The following is an 18,831-nucleotide window of genomic DNA, read 5'->3' on the forward strand; positions in this document are numbered from 1 at the left end:
GTTCAACTGTGAGGAAACACGTTTCGCCAAACATAAAGAGAGCATTAATGGTTGTGAGCACTATAATGAGTTATTTACTGAAAAGCTTTAGATGTAGCTGAAGAGGCACATGAGAAGAGTTCGTGGTGTTAAATTGTCTGCCAGGCCTAACAGATGTTAGAGCAGATGTCACTAATGATGCATATTGTTTATAGTCTGAAATCTGAAAAAGAATAGGGCTAGATATTTTGAATCTTGATTTATGGACTTTAATTGAAACTACACACTCACTTTTCCATATTGAGCTTTACAAGAGTTTTACTTAAGTAAAAATAAGAATAACAAAAAATACTGAACGTCCAGCTCATTCAGTTGGACTTTAGTTAAGTATTGGATACATCAAAGACCAGAGAGCTGCTGCAAGGTGCCTGAATATTTTTTTATATTGAGCAAAACTGAAACCTTTGTAGTTTGGTAAAAAAAATGCCATTTTCATTCAAATTATATTTTTGCAACAAAAAAAGTGTATAAGCGTAGAATAAAGATTTCTGAATGACAGGTTTCTCTTAAGACAGATAGGTGTAAAAGGTGTCAATTTGTCACTCAGGTTCATTAGTCTTATAACTTAATTTTTTCCTTTTTTCTTCAAAATTGGGTTTTGAGGTACGTTCAACAGTTTAAGCTGACTCACCGTCTTGCCATCATTGCCAAACAACACCAGACCAGCCTTGGTGACGATGCCAGGTTGGCTGGCTCCAGGGAGGTCCAGGGGCTGACCGGTAGCTCTGGTGCCATTATCCACCAGAGTGGAGCCATAGAAAGTCACTTTCTGGAGTGAGAGAAATAACAAACAGCAGCAGTTTCTCCTTCAATTTTACAGTTCTGAGTCTGAATGTTGCACCTAACAGTTAACCTGGTAAGACAGGATATATACAGGATATCACTAGTCAGCTAACATTTAGAGAGACCATCAGCAAACATTGGGCCTCTTGCAAGAACCACACGTACGAACAGATTTGCTCTTAAGTCGTGCGTACGAGTGATTTAAGAGAACTTGCCGCATTAACCAATTTTTTTGTATTTTGAGTTTTCTTTCAGGTACGAACAGAATTTATGAGTGATCCAGACCTGTCGTAGGAGTCATGTAAAATGGTCATGTAATATTATTCGAATATTGTTATTCGAATCAAGTTTTGTTGACCAATGGATTGTATATCTAATTACTTTGAAGCAATCATAAATAAATATATACATTATACCCCATAATGATGCTGACATTATTCTGTGTGACTTAAATTATGCACTAATTGAAGGTTAATTTGACTCTGTGTATAACAAGGTCAATGGGAAGTGTAACCAGTGGCGTCATGGCTGACTTGCTACGTTCGGATGCCTTAACGCGTCAGGCTCTTGGAAGAGAGGGTGTGTTCTGAGACCGTGTAGATATCCTTGCGGAGACGAATGGCTGACATTGCGATTTAGATTGCCAAGGACTGTGCTGCTACAAATATGCAGCTTGCTAGAGCCACATCTCCAGAGAGAAAGACGCCGATCAAACCCAATTCCACCACATGTCCAGGTCCTTATCATCCTTGGATTTTTGGCCAAGGGAACATGTCAGAGGGAGATTGGAGACAGAGAGGATGACAGATAATAATAATAATAATAATAATAATAATAATAATAATAATAATAATAATAAATTTTATTTATAACGCACTTTACATTTACAACAAAATCTCAAAGTGCTACAGTGGGATAAAAGACAAATATTAAGATCAAAAGCAGGGACAGCAAATGCAAATAAAATACACAAATAAAAGTAGTGAGTCCTTTAAATCAAATCAAATCAAATTTATTTATATCGCACATTTCATGTACAAACAGTTCAAAGTGCTTTACATAAAATAAAAGCATTGCAGCAGGGAGTGGAAGAAGCACTAAAATACATAAAAGAATATAAAGAGAAACAAATAAAATCATTTAAATTAATTTAAAACAAGCAACAGTCAAGATAAGTTAAAAGATACAGTGCAGACTTCATGCATAGACACATGAGAAAAGAAATGTTTTTAACCTGGATTTAAAAATGTCTCCATTTGGTGAAAGTTTAATCTCCACTGGCAGTTTGTTCCACTTGTTTGCAGCATAACAGCTAAAAAGCTGCCTTGGTGACAGCTTTGATGTGGCTGCTGAAAGTCAGATCTGAGTCTATCAACACTCCGAGGTTACGAACTTGGTCAGTGATTGTAAGGTCCCGAGTCTCAAGATATTTACCAATGCTGACCCTCTTCACTTTGCTCCCAAACAGAATGATCTCAGTTTTGTCTTCATTTAACTGTAGAAAATTATCTTTCATCCAGGTGTTTACTTCCTCCAGACACTGACACAGTACGTCTGCTGGGCTGCAGTCGTCCGGTGACAGAGACACATAAAGTTGTGTATCGTCTGCATAACTGTGATAATTGATGTTAAAGTTCTGCAATATCTGACCCAAAGGGAGCATATACAAGTTAAACAGAAGAGCTCCAAGAATTGACCCCTGGGGGACTCCACAAGTCACCACTAGCTCAGATTCATAGCTGCCAATTGTAACAAAATAACTCCGGCCTTCTAAGTAGGACCTGAACCAGTTAAGGACCGCTCCAGAAAGTCCAAACCAGTTTTCCAGCCTGTGCAACAGGATTCTGTGATCTACAGTATCAAACGCAGCGCTGAGGTCCAACAGAACCAGGACTGAAACATTACCAGAATCAATATTCAACCTAATGTCGTTTAACACTTTAACCAGAGCTGTTTCAGTGCTGTGATGACGTCTGAAGCCTGATTGAAAGTTATCAAGACTTCCAGTTTCATTAAGAAAGTCGTTGAGCTGGTTAAATACAACTTTCTCAATAATCTTATATATAATAGAGAGATTAGAGACAGGTCTGTAGTTGTTCATCATAGAGGCGTCTAGAGTTCTCTTCTTTAGAAGTGGCTTAATGGCAGCTGTCTTTAGTGACTTGGGAAAAATGCCTGATACCAGTGAGCTGTTAACTATTTGTAGGAGATCACTTTCTACTGAGGTAAAAACAGTTTTTAAAAAGTCGGATGGTATTATGTCCAGAGTGCAAGTTGTTGATTTCAGATGCCGAACTGTTTCCTCTAGGATTTTTAAATTAACAATATTAAATTGTGACATAACGTAAGAGTTATTTCTAGGTTTTAGACACAGATTAGTTTTCTTGTTTGTCTGTGTTGCGTGAATGTTTTGTCTAATTGTTTTGATGTTTTGGCTAAAAAATTTGGCAAATTTGTTGCATTTCTCTGTGGAGAGGAGGTCTGGGTTTGACTGTTTAGGAGGATTTGTGAGTTTTTCAACCATAGCAAACAGAGTTCGAGAATTGTTGACATTCTTATTAATCATTTCAGATAAATGCAGTTGTCTGGCCTTGCACAGCTCATTGTTATAACTACGCAGGCTTTGTTTGTACAGCTTATAGTGAATCTGAAGCTTTGTTTTCCTCCAAATGCAAAAAGAAATAAAAACAGGACAGAGCATTTAAAGGGAGATCATTAAAAACGTTTGGTAAAAAGAAAGGTTTTCAGACCTGTTTTAAAGTGTTTCACAGTCTGTGGAGCCCTCAGATGTGGAGGCAGAGCGTTCCACAGCCAAGGGGCAGCGCAGGAAAACGCCCGGTCTCCCATGGTGCGGGAGCAAGTTCTGGGAGTGTGAAGAACGTTGGTGTTGGAGGAACGGAGAGAGCGTGAAGGACAGTGAAGGGTGAGAAGGTCTTTTAACCCATTGACGCCAGATGTTGCGTAGCGCAACATTGCCCCTAACGCCGGTTGTTGCGTAGCGCAACATTGTCCCTAACGCCGGTTGTTGCGTAGCGCAACATTGTTCATTTATCATTATTTTCAAGACGCATGCAGCATGTAATGCACAATAATTGGTTCAAATACACATGAGGTGGGTGTTTTCGATTAGCCTGTTCTGCAATAGTGCGTTTGTAGCTAATTTGACAGCTCGGCTACAATGGCCGCAGTTAACGAGACATACTGTGACAGCGATGGAAGTGATGTGGAGTTGGAAGGGAATGATCAACAGAATTTATTAGAGGAAGAGAGGCAGTCCGCTGGATTTCGCACCCGACGTCAACAAAAGTTTACTCGTACACCGGGGCTTAAGGTGCCAATATCTGAAGATGCAAGTCCTTTAGATGTGTTCTCGCATATTTTCACTGATGAAGTTTGGGATATGTTGGTGACACAGTCAGACAAACTTATATGCGGATCAGGCGCGTGGCCACACACCATCCAACTCGAAGTGGAGCCCCGTGTCAAAGCAGGAGATTAAATCTTTCATCGGTCTCTGCCTAACTTTTGGAATAATCAAACTACCAACTCGCCGGGATTACTGGAGGCAGAGCAAGTGGCTGTATCAGACAAATGTAGCCCGAGTGATGGCACGAGATCGTTTCGACATGATCTGGAGGTAATTATTTATTCTTGCGCTGCATTCTGACGACTTCTCATTCTTATTTGAGTGGCGTTGGCCTTATGTCAAAAAAAAAAGAGAGCCCGGTGCGAATTACTGCAGTATGACAACTATGATGTTTTAGAAGTCGTGTCACTGAAGTATACAGTATAACTGCACAATGCAAGATATATTGCAGGTTTTTTTTATCATTCATTATTATTGCTGATATTATGATTATGATTTAGTTATAGTATAGTAACAGTATAGTAATAGTAGTATAATAAATAGCAGCATTGGGTATTATCCTGAATCATAAAGCAAAACTACATGAACCAAATGTCCAACATTGATACAAAAAAAAGTAATACAATCCAGCCAGCGAAAAAAAATTGAATTTTTCTTAGGTGTTTTCAATAAATTGTTTTTAGTTCAAAAAACCCTCAGGCATTGGGGACCTTTTCTAAAAACTGACTTAGGCATTGAGCAGCCTTTTTTGCAGGTGCTTTAGGCGCCAATGGGTTAAGTAAGATGGCGCATTACCATGCAGGCAGTGGAAGGTGAGCAGAGAGATTTTGTAAGTGATCCGGGCAGAGAAGGGAAGCCAGTGAAGAGATTGGAGAACAGGGGTGATATGTTCATGTTTACGCACTCTCATCAGGATCCTGGCAGCACAGTTCTGAACATACTGTAATCTCTGTATGTCCTTGCCAGGAATCCCAACGAGAAGTGCGTTGCAACAGTCAAGTCTGGAAGAGACAAAGGCATGGGCGAGCCTCTCTGCATCAGAAAGAGAGAGTAAGGGCCGGAGTTTTGCAATATTTCGGAGGTGGAAGAATGAAATTTTGCAGATATGCTTAATATGGCTTTCAAAGGTGAGCTGTGGATCAAAAATAACACCAAGATTGGTGACCATACTGGAAAGAGAAATGTTCTGGCCAGAGAAGGTAATGTTGAGAATTTTTTGTTGTTGAATTTGATGTAAAATACCAATTTGAATCATTTCAGTTTTTGAACTGTTAAGATGGAGAAAATTTTGCTGCATCCATGCCTTTATCTCCTCCAGACAAGCTGTAAGTGTGGAGAGAGAGGATAATTGGCAAGGTGAGGGGGCTGGCAATGATGAAGATGGAATGGGTTGGGTCTCAGGTACATTGCTACCTAACTTAAGGTAAAGCTGAGTATCATCAGTTTAGCAATGAAAAGAGACCCCATAGCTGCTGATAATGCGCCCAAGTGGGGCCAGATACAGATTAAAAAGAAGAGGTCCAAGAACTGATCCTTGGGGCACACCACTGGAGACAGGATGGCTCAGTGATCTGGCACGACCAATGGAGACAAATTCGGATCTGTCCATCAGGTATGATCGGAACCAGTCCAGGGCTGTGCCAGTGAGTCCTGCAAGGTGCTGTAGGCGGTGGAGAAGGATGTGGTGATCTACAGTGTCAAAGGCTGCTGACAAATCAAGAAGGATGAGAAGTGAAGAAGAGCCACGATCAGCAGTCATCAACAGGTCATTTGTGACCCGGACCAAAGCTGTTTCAGTACTATGGGATCGAAACCAGATCAAAAATTTGTCCAGAATTCTATTGTCATGGAGGTGCTCTTGAGTGTAAACTGAGACTAATTTCTCCAGAACCTTAGCGAGAAAGGGAAGGTTGGAGAAGGGTCTGTAGTTTGCTAAGTCCTGGGGGTCCAGGGTAGGTTTTTTAAGGAGGGGTTTGATTATGGCAGATTTCAAAGTGGCGGGAATGTGACCAGATTGAAGGGATGTATTTACTATAGTAGTGATGAAGGGACTGAGAGAAGCAATATGGGCCTTAACCAGGGTTGTTGGGAAGGGGTCAAGGGCACATGTAGAGGGTTTCATGGCCCTGACAGTGACCTCAACTTCCTTCACACAGACCTGTGGAAACGAGCAAAAGGGGGGAGAGCTCCTGAGCCGTAAATTGGTATTAGGGCTAAGTGCTGGGGGGAGAGTGGTGAGGGCTGATCTAATTGTCTGGATCTTATTATGGAAAAAATTAATTTATTGCATGGGTCATTAGTAGGGTCAATGATAGAAGCTGTTCGTGGCTGAAAAAGTTGAGTGATGGAGGAAAAGAGTACTTTGGAGTTACCAGGGTTATCTGAGACAACAGATGAGTAAAATAGTGATCGGGATTTCTTGAGAGACCTTGCATACATCGTGCAATGCTCCTGATAAGCTAGCTTGTGGACTAGCAGACCATAGGCTAAAAAGCGTCTTTCGAGCACTCGACCAGCTGTCTTCATTTTCCTCAGCTCAGGGGTAAACCAGGGGGATGAGTGTGAAAAGGTAACTGTTCTCTCTCTAACAGGAGCATGATGGTCCAAGATGTTAGCGAGGCTGGTGTTATAAAAGTCAACTGCATTAATGGTTACTGGAAGGGAGACAGGAATATGAATATTAAGGTCAGTAGCTAGAAGTTCAGAGTTGATCTTTTTCAGATTTCTAAAAGAAATCTTCCGCTTTGGATTTGTGGCACGGTCCAGAAAGGGAAGCTCCAAATAAACAACTTTGTGATCAGAGACTCCCATGTCATAAACAGAGCGATGTTGCAGTTAAGGAGTTTGTGATGACTACATCCAGAGTGTGTCCACGAGAGTGTGTTGGCAATTTGACATGTTGTTCCAAGTTCAAACAGTCCAGAAGATGAAGGAATTCAGCTGCTTGAAGATTGGTGGGAGTATCAACATGGATGTTGAGATCCCCAAGTATGAGTGTGTTGGAATTTGTGGAACAGAACATTGACAGAGTCTCAAACATCTCAGAGAAAAAGGAGGAATGAGGTTTAGGGGGCCTGTAGATGAGGAGCACTGTCATTGTCGAATATGGTGGTTTGGAGCAGAAAGCCAAGCACTCGAAGGAGGACAGCTCAGGCAGAGTCACTGGAGAAAGGTCCAAATGATCTTTGAAAATGACAGCCACGACCTGAGCTCCGTGTTCTCTGGAGATATTTATGTCCAGGAGGACAGGCCTCATTGAGAGCAAAAAAGCTGTTTGGCTGATGCCAGCTGATGGATATTATGTAAGGCTCATAATATCCAGATCCTTATCCTGGATGTGCTCTTGGATGAGGCATGCTTTATTGGACAAGGATTGCACATTGAAGAGTTCGATTTTAAGACGAGACTCAAACATGTGTCTTCCAATAGGCATGAGAAATTTAAAGTCCACTCCGTGTTTATTATCCGACGCCCAGAGAGAAGCAGGATCAGCTGTAGTCGCGTGACGACTACAAGTCCGAAGAGCCACGGCGCTCTGATGACCCAGTCCGATGGATAATAAATTTTCTCCGGGAGCTTCTGTGGACATAGGGAGGTCGTCGAAACAGGCCCAGCCTTTTGATAATGGAGATGTTCAGGGGACCGTCAGACACGTTGCCGTTATTGAGGCTCAACAACTCTGCAGCAGAATAGCTTAGCATCACGCTAGCCAAGGAGTATTATTTAAGTATAATGTCCCCCGAACGGTTAAACCAATATCCAGGAACGCAGTGAAGTTCAAAGACAGCAGAATGTGTATCGCACACAATAAAACCAAAACGCTGTCATTCAGGCGGAGAAGCGGCGAACATATCACGCCAGCGTCCTCTCCCTGTTGCCATGGGAACCTAATGAGATCTCTGTGAGTCGTGCGCTCCCCTTGGTCATCAAAACTCCGGCTGGACTGCCAAACATAATCGGAGCAATAGACTGCACACGTATAAAGCACCTTCAACTTATGCGTTTCCTTTCCTCAACTGCAAACAATACCAGTCCATCAACTTCCAAATCACATCAGACTCCAAATACAACCTTTTAAATGTCGTTGAGCGGGGGGAAAACTGCTCTATAGCCCATAAAAGCGTTTTGCACGTTATTGCCATTGTCTCCCACTACCTGAACCAGCCCAGGCAGACAACATACCAGAGGACCCCCCACATGGACCCATCAAAGTGCCATCATAATGAGGCAACAACTGATTGGACGGCTTTAGTTGCAGTCATCGAGCGCCTGGCCAGGGCGAGGCATTTTTTTTTTTTAAGCCATTTTCATATCAAACCCTTTCTTCTTTATTTCGGTGACATTACAAACCACAGGTGACACGGAATTAACAGCACCCGTAATTCCACTGCTGACACTGCTAAAAATGACAGATTTTCCTTTTGGGATCTCTGAAAGCAGAACTTCAATCTCAGAGCCCGTATAGTTGTTCTTTTTGCGCCTTGGTACCATTCTCATGAATTAACACTTCCTGGCACAGGAGATAGGAAGCATAGCCTTATATGGTATTATTTAGGGCGTGGAGTATGCAAATTCACTATCCTTGTGCACGTGCACGTGCACTTAAATACGCACGGCTGGGATTCATCATGTTTATGCAGGTCGTTTAAACATTTTTCCGAAGTTAAGAATGTTTATTGAATCTGACGTGGCGTGTTCGTACGAGACCTTCGTGCGAAAAAAGTGAGAGAAATTTAGAATAAGAATACGTAAATGTTCTTGCATGAGGCCCATTAAATCAGTGAAGCTCCTCTGTTACCTGTCCATCAACCTCTGCCCAGGCCCCTGGCACTTTGTCGTTTCCTCGGATCCAGTTGTGGATAGCTTCAGCAGACTGGTTCCAGTCAATCTGCCAACAGAGCAAACTCATTTTTCACCACTTGTCTTACATTGCTTCCGGTGTTAAATGAGCATCACAAAGTCTTTCTGTTAGAGACTTTAGAAAAAGACTTGAACAGAAGTTCATATAAGCTTGTATTAAATGTTCTTATTTTTTTCTTGTTTGTGTGTGTGTGTGTGTGTGTGTGTGTGTGTGTGTGTGTGTGTGTGTGTGTGCGTGCATTTAATATCAGTGTTCAAAGTAGTACAGTACTTTGAACTTATTTAATTGTGGCTTTAGATGGAAGGATCAGCAGATAACAGATTTATGGTACTTTATTTCATGGAAAATAAAATATGTCATAAATAAATGCACTTTTTTACCCCAGTTACACATTATTTTTCTTTCTGATGTTATGCATTCTTCATTATCATCAACACTGGAACGATATCACTATAATGGAGCTCAAGTTTCCAGTATTATACCTTGGCGTTCTCTTTCTTTTGGATACACTCATATGTGGCTCCCTCCGGTGGCTGTGTGATCTTCGGGGCCTTCCCCTCTGCAATTAGCCTCACAGCTTCCACCTGGAACCAGAACAATGCAGTTGAAGCCACTGAAGCAAACAACAGTTGTGCTAACTTTCTGGACATGATCATCATCACAGTGTATTTCATTACATCCTAGACACGTCACCAGTGACTCCCCAACTCGACTTATATATTGTTAAGTGGATATTATAATTTCAAGCTGCAGCTAGCAGTATACTTATGTCAGCAATAATTATGTTTAATATGAGATATTTTGCCCACAGTGACTGTGATGTGGCACAGCAGTGACTCTTAGCTCTGTTCTGAAAGGTGCTCTTTTATTTTAAAACTCCTTACCTTTCTGTTGGTTATCAGAGTCACATGGGCAAGGTCACAGCTGAGACCGGCCATCTTGGTTGTTGTTTACTGTTTACTAAATGTGCTTTAAATCTTGTGTATCCACCGCCGTTGGACAAACAGTAAAGCCTCAACTTACTTCCACGTCTGTGTCATCCTTTCACCTTTTCAACGCCAAACCAAGTGTTTAGCTATCTTTTACTCAGTGCAGAGTCACGCATGAGCAGTGGACAGAATAGTGACAAAGCCATAAAAAAATTACTGCTCATGGCTTTCTCTCACCAGTGAAATATTTCAGTCATTGTCCTCAATCGATAAAAAAGCATCAGCAGCAAAATGTTTTTAGCAATAAAACTCTGAAAACTCTGCTGTATGCTCTCCAACAAGAAACCATGAACAAAAGTTTTTAAACTTATGGCCAATGCAACAATCACCAGGATGGGCAAGAAATAAGAGGAGAATATAGGAGCAACTTTGTATTGTTTGATGGAAAATCCTACAGTGCTATTTTCAAATCTAGTATCTTTTTGACAGACTGAGCACCTTATGCAAATATGTGTGCACACTACTTTATTTCTTATTAGAAAGGTTCCCTTTTGAGGATGTTTTGGACTGTTTTACCATACCACACACAAAATTAACTAATTAATTAAGACTTTTTCTCCAAACAGGAAAATGGAATATTAGCATTTTACCAGTCCTCAATAAAGTGTATATCACAATGAAAAAAATTATATTTCAAATAAAACAACACTCTTATCTCGCATCAGGGCTATGTTCACGCCAGCTGTTTCATACACAAACTGATTAACACACACGTTTAAGTACTCTGAATAAACCAGATTTAATCTTTGTGCTTAAGGTTTTATCAATTGTGTTGGGGTTAGGGTTAGGGTTAAGCAATATATTTTTATCAACAAATTTATCTGCCCTTTTTATGGGTAAGTACCCATAAAGATGAGGTAATTAATTAAGTTGAAAAGAGGGTTGAAGCAGGGCTTTGTAATGCAAAAATTAAGCGTGGCATTCTTTGTTATGATCATATTCAACTCATTAAATGGAAGGTGAGAAAAGGTATGAAATCAAAGGACCTCATATGAGAATAAAAGGTGTGTGTGGGAATTGCCCATTTTTTCACAGTATTTTAGGGGGAAGATGAATCCCATCTCTGCATCTTGACAGAGTTAAAGCAAGCAGGATGCACATTGTACCTTTCAAGTATTGGGAGACTATTCAGAGTAACACATTTGCAAGAGAGAGGGGTAATGGTTCAAAATTCAGAGGGAACAGGCAAAGGCGGGATCAAGAAAACATTCCTGTAGAGGGAAATGTTTCTTTTCTTTTCTGTATAGTACATTCTATTTATGAGAGTAACAAAGCCAAAAAATTTCAAATTCAAGAAATATTATTGTAGAGATACCCTTCTAGAATGAGATATTGACATGTTTATTTTATAAATTAATGAATATGAAAACTTAATTAACTCATCAAAAAGTCCAAATGCTTGATGCATACAGCTGTTGTCTGGATAACACAGTAGCCAGCTTAAAGCTGTTAGTTATTGTGTTTTCAATTTTCTGTTTTAAGAATTGGACAAAATCTTTGTCCTTGCTAACGATTTAGAGAAAAAGATGGGGAAAAAAATTTGTTTGAAATTACAGACATTTTCCTCTCAGCATAATTTGAAATTAGTGTAAAAAATGGGGTCAGCGATTAAATGTTTCTCATACTGCTGTGTATGTAGCAGCTAGCTCATCCTATATCACTTACTGTTCCTTTGACTCCCTCTGGGAAGAGAAATCTCTTGTATATTGTGTTGACAGTGTCATTGGGTTCAACATCACACTCCCTCTGCAGCAAGACTGGTCCTGTGTCCAGTCCATCATCAGCCCAGAACACTGTGAAACCGCCCTTTTTGTCACCGTGAATAAGTGTCCTGTGAAGTAGAACTCAGCAGGTGAAAGACTGGTAGCTGTCACTTTGCTCTTCTCCAAATCCCCATCCCTATGAAAATTTACATCACTCACCAGTTGATAGCAGAGGCTCCTCGGTGGCGAGGCAGCAGGGATGGGTGGTAAATGATAGAGCCATGTTTAGGGTGGTCAATGACCTCCATGGGGATAAACTGGGAGCAGAAGGGCAGGACATTGAGCTCTGCACCCATAGCCTTGTACTGAGCCACCACCTCTGGAATGGCCTGACCCTTCACTCGCCAGCGGGGGAATTTGAAGACAGGCACACCATCTTTCTCTGCCTCTGTGGCTGCAGGAAAGAAGAAAAAAAAGAAAGTGAAAAACTGCAAATCCTGCACCATACATCTGAGATGGTTGTTCAGTTATCAGAGCTGATTTTCTTAAGTAACTTCATTTTTAGTGGGTTTAATATTGTTGACCATTGCAGCACAGGTATGTTTTTAGCCCATTCTCAATTCTTCCACCTTGCCCTACCAGTTGGCCCTGCCCTGCCAATCAATTTCTGCAGAGGTAAAATGCCCCTTTTTTTTGGGAACCATGAAGTAAAGGTAATCTAACTTCAATTGGGTCTTAATCCCTTAAAGAAAAAGGGCACTTAATCTCTTAAATTAAGGGGTAGGGCCTTCATTTCACAGATAAAGTTTAAGGAAAAGAATTGGGACTTGGCCTTTATATTCTGTAAACTCATTGTTCCTGTGTAATTTTAGCTCCATAATTAATTGTAAATTAAATTTAAGACTAAAATTCCTATCAATTATCTACATGTGCAAATCTACTTTCTACACTGTGATTCATTATAGTAGTACTGACATCCTATCAGCACCAAGTGTACTTTTAATAGGGACGGTATAGAGATGTGTTCTCTATGTTGGCATCTGTTTGCATCAGTTCCGTCAGTTTCTTAGTTTTTCCACTAGATGGCGCCAAGGAGCAGGGTTGGGCCACAGGCTCTGCAGGTGTGTTTTCCTTCGCACCTGCAAATCATCTACCTTCATCAGAGGAGGATAAGAGGAGGTGTTGGCCAGCACTTTGACGCCAGAGTGTTTTATCGTCGTGGTAACTCTAGCCCGCCGTACCTAAAAATTCTATGTTCAATCTTCTTACTAAAGACTTATTTCCGTATTCTCGTTCCCTGTTTCAGGTTTTTTCTCCTGTCGATGGTCTATCCTCGGTTCCAGTTCCCTGGAAACCCCTACCACTTACAAGACCCTCCGTCCTCCTCGACTACTTCAACCACTGCTGGCAAGACTGGACTCCTCATTCCATATATTCACCTGCAGAACCGGATTCGAACCTGATCCGCCCTCCAAGGAGCTCCTTGGCCAAACCATCCTCTGTGACCATTTTCCTGGACTCCCCCCGGTACAGTTCACTCTTCATTTTCAACCATTCAGATCCCTCTCACCTCCCCCTGGCGGACAACCATCAACCTTCAAGTAAGCATCCATTTCAGTCCACTGTAACTGTTCTCCGATTTCCACTCATCATTCACCGGTCTGTCTCCAGAACCTCCTGCGCATACACCATATGTACCAGCCCTGGACTGTTGCCCCAGAGGATCTTCATCATTTGCACTTTTTTATTTTTATTTACTGTAAATAAACCCTTTTGCCGATTCTGGTCTTGAGTTTTTCTGCATGTGGGTCAGACAACTGCCCAAAATCCTGACACTATGGGTAATGGGTTTGTTCTCCTAGTCAACAAACCTGGTGAGTTCCAAGTAAGGGGAAGCAATGCTGCTGTTAGGGTTCCCTTTCTTTTTCCGTTTCTGAACAAAAATATTTGTGTTGCTTTTGTCCTGTCAGATGAAATTTTGTCCAGTGGGACTGATGTTTTTCTTCAGAATATGTTCACATTGAATCGCAGTATTTACAGTTTGAGATCTGATCAACAACACCAACGTATTGGGTCTCTGAACTGATCAGCTTCTGTATAGCTGCAGATGCTTTACACACATAGCCTCCATGAGTGTGGTGTAACCACATGATTTTGGAGCTTAGTGGCATAATGGCAGCATTCTTCCCCTCTTAGGGAGTTTTTTTGGAATGTCTATTACAGGCTAACTAATCAAAACAACTTTAACCTAAACCATTAACACTGGACTTTAATTTGTTATAACTGTCTTTATGGAAAAACTCAAGTCCATGGATCGCTCACCAAGTGGGTCAGCCTTTCCATCCTTGTCAGGGATAGTGAAGACTCCTACGATCTTGTGGCCATCCGTCCTCAACTCCTTGTAAACCTCCTGGCCGAACAGACTCTGACCAATCACTGCAATCTTCATCCTCACACCTTGATGTTTGCTGGGGAGGAAGAAACGCACACCGTGAAAAACGTGTAAACAGGAAAAAAATGTAAACCATTTTTAATGCAGGTGACTGGCACTGGACTTCATAGATTCAATTACCAGAAGGGAATTGAATTGGTTGGCTTACTAAAATTAATTTGCTTATTCAAATTTGAAATATAGTATATATATAGTTTGGTGGAGAATTACAGCATTTTTTTCTGATGTCATTTAGCTAACCAATTTCAAAATTTAAAATGCTGGCTGGGCAATAAATATTTGCAGACTTTCTAATTTGTTGCTCTCTTTGTTATGATTGCACTTCTATAAGATACCATTTTCCATCAAGTTCGTTTTCATACATCTGATCTGTGGCAGTATCAGAGAAAGACGCTGACTAAACAGAACTGAAAGTGGGTCTTTCAACAACTGGGACAGAAACTAAACAACCTCCTTACTTTGCAACTATGAAACATGTGAAAAGTATCAGTGTTTTCAAGTGTTTCTTATGTTTTAGTGAAATTCCAAGAGAATTCGAAAAAGACTGAACAAGTATTTGTTAGAGTTGCCAGGAGAAACCCTCATTTCTCTTAAAATAACACACCAGCTTGTGTAGGTTTGCAAAGATGTGTCTGAATAAACTGCAAGACTTCTGGAACATATTGTTCTGGACAGACAAGACCAAAGTGGAGATGTTTAGCTATAATGCATAGCAGCATGTTTAGAGAAAACCAAACACAACAAATTTGCACAATCACTTCATGTCAAATATTAGGCACAGTAATGGAAGTGTGACGATTTGAACTTGTTTTGCTGCCACCAGACATGGACCATGATCTCTACAGTCAAATTTGAGGCTATCTGTCTGATAGCTAAAGCTGGGCTGAAAGATTCAAAGTGTAGCAATGGTCCAGTCAAAGTACGGACCTGAACTAAAGTGAAATGATGTGGTGGGACCTTAAGAGAGCTGTGCATAATCAAATGCTGCAAACCTTAATGATTTGAAGCAACATTGTAAAGAAAGGTGGGCCAAAATTTCTCCATAACGATGTGAGAGACTGATCATAAAGATAATAATTACCTTAAGTTATTGCTTCTAAAGGTGGTTCCACAAGCGGTTGAATCACAGGGTAGACGTTTTGCTCTATTTTGTAAATATGTTGATTAGACTTTAGGAGGCTACAGTTTGTGCTGCTGATGAGGAGCATTTCAAAATACATAATAGAGTTACTGTGATTTACCCAGAACCCAAAACTGCAGCTTTGTAAGTCATTTAGAACAAAAGTAGGCATTATAACCATTGTGGTGAACACTGTGAGCATGTCAGTGAAGGTATTGTTATTTAAATGTGTTTGCAGAAAGAAACAAAATATCAAAGTGCAAAGATAAGTAATAGTTTTAAACTATGAAGAAAAATCTTTCGTAATGATTACATGCAGCGATAAATACTGTGCTATACATATCTGTGAAGTTTATTTAACTACAGAAACTTATCACAAAAAACATTCGCATGAAACTTGCCACGCCACAATACTGTATAGCCCTGACAAAGAGAGTTATTTCTGAGCCTTCATGACTGTTCGATAGTTTATTAACCCTGTTCAGAGAGGGGTAGGGCATGTTTTCCTTGCAACCTGCTCAAGCCAGTCACATCCCTCAGTTCAGTTATTGCTTTTAGTGCTGACCAATCAAAGTTAAAAAGCATTTGGCAGAACCAGAGCTCAGACAGATTACTCAAAAAGTCAAGTTTCCAACTTGCATTCATGTTAATGACCTTAACTACCCTATCACTCTTCAAGTAGTCATATAATGCCACAGTGTGGAGTGACATAAAAGTCTTTGCTGCAAGATTTAGGGCAAACATTGTCCATCATGAAAATAAAACTGAAGTATAAAATACTAAATCAGATCCTTACCACCAGCGGCAGACCGAGCAATCCTCTACTTGTTGAAAAGAGCGATCGGACGCCCGCTGCCACACTCCCAGGCAGCCCAATTACATAACATGCAAAGACCGCAGAGTGATTGGACAAGGCGGGACATTTAGGGAGCTGTAGTGGCCAATCAGCAGATATTATCTGAGAACAAGCGCAATCGCAGGGCAACTGAGAAAAGTCAACTATGATAACAGTGTACAATACTACAGCTGGGACCAAGTCTTTCCCCGCAATATACAGGCAACTTTGACTGTTGTAGAGAGAAAAGTATCCACACAGCCAGAATGTGTAAGTCTTTGCTTAATCTATGAAATGAGCTATATTTGTGTTGAAAATAAACATAATAACAAACTGGCATTATTACTTCCATCTGTAAAAAAAAATTGCATTCACTCCGAGACAACACAGGTTATTATGTGTGTGTGTTTTGTTTTCTATTGGATTCAAATAATACTGTGAGTATCAGTAAAGTATCAGTAAATAAGAAAAAGAGTAAAAAAGTTTGACAGGGTGCAGGTAAACATGTTTTGGACTTTGGATCTCATAATGTACCAAGTAACACAGTCGTACTTTTGCAAATTTAATTTCCATTTTGAAATGATACTCCTTTTTTTTAGATTCCAAAACGCTGAGGGCTTTTGCCACAGATGTCTAATATCAGCTTACTAATGTTTGGTGAAACACTCATAAGAGTATAAGTACTGTCTTGGTAAATTTCTGATTCCAGATCTGAATCTATATCAAAGGGGGCCATGTACCACATCAGGAGGTATTAAGTTAAATCTCTTGTTCTCTATAGTCTTGTTCATCCAGAACGCTGCTGCTAGAGTTTTAACCGGACTAAGAGATCTGAACACATCACACCAGTTTTAAAATCTTTACTCTGGCTTCCAGTCACAGAATAGATTTTAAAAGCCTGCTGATGGTTTACAAATCCCAGAACGGTTTAGGCCCAAAATACATCTGTGATATGTTCAGAGAATATAAAGCCAGCAGAGCTCTTAGATCCAAGGACTCAGGCCAGCTGGTCCAGTCCAGAGTCCAGACTAAACATGGAGAAGCAGCATTTAGCTGTTATGCTGCAAACAAGTGGAACAAACTGCCAGTGGAGATTAAACTTTCACCAAATGGAGACATTTTTAAATCCAGGTTAAAACATTTATTTTCTCATGTGTCTATGCATGAAATCTGCACGATATCTTTGAACTTATCTTGACTGTTGCTTGTTTTTAAATTCATTTAAATGATTTTATTTGTTTCTCCTTATATTCTTTTATGTATTTTAATGCTTCTTCCACTCCCTGCTGCAATGCTTTTATTTTATGTAAAGCACTTTGAATTGTTTGTAAATGAAATGTGCTACAAATAAATTCGATTTGATTTGATTTGATTTTGATTTAGTCTGGTCAGAATTATATATATGCAATGTTTGACAGTTGAAGTTCGATTTGTGACACCACAGACTTCAAATTTGAAGCCAGTCAAAGGCCAATGAAAGGCTACAGAAGGGTGACATGCATGTTTATAACTTCCTGGGGTCCGTTTCACGTAGCAGGTTCAACCAACTCTGAGTCTATTCCTGATCTCTGAGTTGATCTACTCTGAGATAGAAAACCCTGAGTTTTCGGTTCCAGAAACGCTGATTTGAGTGAGGTTAATCAACTCTGAGTAAGTTCACCTTGAGTTTAGCGCGTGCACCACAACTTTAAAAAGCCAGCATCAATGGAGCCCCGATTCCACGAGTCACCATGGCAACGGGGAAGAGTTTCAATACGTTTTTAGAAATAAGTGCAACACCGTTGCAGCAGCAAAAGTGTAAGTTTAAATGTAGTCCTTTGCAATCACAATAATATTACAGGGAAACTGCTTGAATGGTAGCCCATTCATTTATTTCATTTAGGTGCAATCCCGCAGGGGAGAAGCGCTCTTGGCAGCAGTTTAAGATGAAATTAAAAACATTGTTCAAACAGGTGAGACCTCGGCATGGAGGTACCTCATTTTGATCATGTTTTACACTGTAAAATAAATATTAAGTGGCTATTTGACTGTGCAGTTATTTTATTCCCAACATAATGCTGTTTTCACACACATAAACTATGTCTTCTCATCTATATCATCCATCCATCCATTATCTATACACCGCTGAATCCGTCAGTCGGGTCGCGGGGGGGCTGGAGCTTATCCCAGCGGTCCATGGGCAAGAGGCGGGGTACACCCTGGACAGGCCGCCAGTCCATCACAGGGCCACATAGAGACAAACAAGACAAACAACCATACACACTCACAGTCACTCCGAAGGACAATTTATCATCTATATCATGTTCTGTTAAATAATTAAGCCTATTTAAACTAACACAGACTTCTACTGAGCCAACAGAAAGAAGGCAGATGCCCGTAAAACGGGTGGTGGGCCACCACCTCTAACGGGAGGGCAGTGGCTGAGGGAATCCACCCCCAAGACACGAGTGCCTTTATAAAATATAATAGGCCTATATATGTCTTTTTTAAGCCTATTCATACAAATATTTATTTGTCTTTTATGTCTTTTTTTTCTTTTGTCCCAACACATTCTGATGGTGCCGCTCAAAAAGATAATTGTCTGTAAATGCAAAAATCTATGCGCGGTCTGATAACCATCTCCGACGAATATTTATTTCTCTGCGCAATAATGCTGCACCTTCATCCACGGGATCGTTGTCA

General features: G+C 40.5%; 1 protein-coding gene across 1 annotated transcript in view; it reads right to left on the reverse strand.

Moving 5' to 3' along the window:
* Window positions 1-16,182, reverse strand: part of aldh1l1 (aldehyde dehydrogenase 1 family, member L1) — a 50,914-nt gene extending 34,732 nt beyond the window's left edge. Inside the window, exons 1-7 of the mRNA XM_075461839.1 lie at window positions 16,111-16,182; window positions 14,065-14,210; window positions 11,962-12,196; window positions 11,705-11,870; window positions 9,533-9,634; window positions 8,988-9,077; window positions 671-808 (exon numbers count right to left, since the gene is read on the reverse strand). Coding sequence (XP_075317954.1) covers window positions 671-808; window positions 8,988-9,077; window positions 9,533-9,634; window positions 11,705-11,870; window positions 11,962-12,196; window positions 14,065-14,191 — 858 coding nt within the window. The 5' untranslated portion in view covers window positions 14,192-14,210; window positions 16,111-16,182. The remainder of the gene's footprint in view (window positions 1-670; window positions 809-8,987; window positions 9,078-9,532; window positions 9,635-11,704; window positions 11,871-11,961; window positions 12,197-14,064; window positions 14,211-16,110) is intronic.
* Between the last annotated feature and the right edge of the window lie 2,649 nt (window positions 16,183-18,831).

The sequence above is a fragment of the Odontesthes bonariensis genome, chromosome 3 (assembly GCF_027942865.1).
Source record: "Odontesthes bonariensis isolate fOdoBon6 chromosome 3, fOdoBon6.hap1, whole genome shotgun sequence".
NCBI lineage: Eukaryota > Metazoa > Chordata > Actinopteri > Atheriniformes > Atherinopsidae > Odontesthes > Odontesthes bonariensis.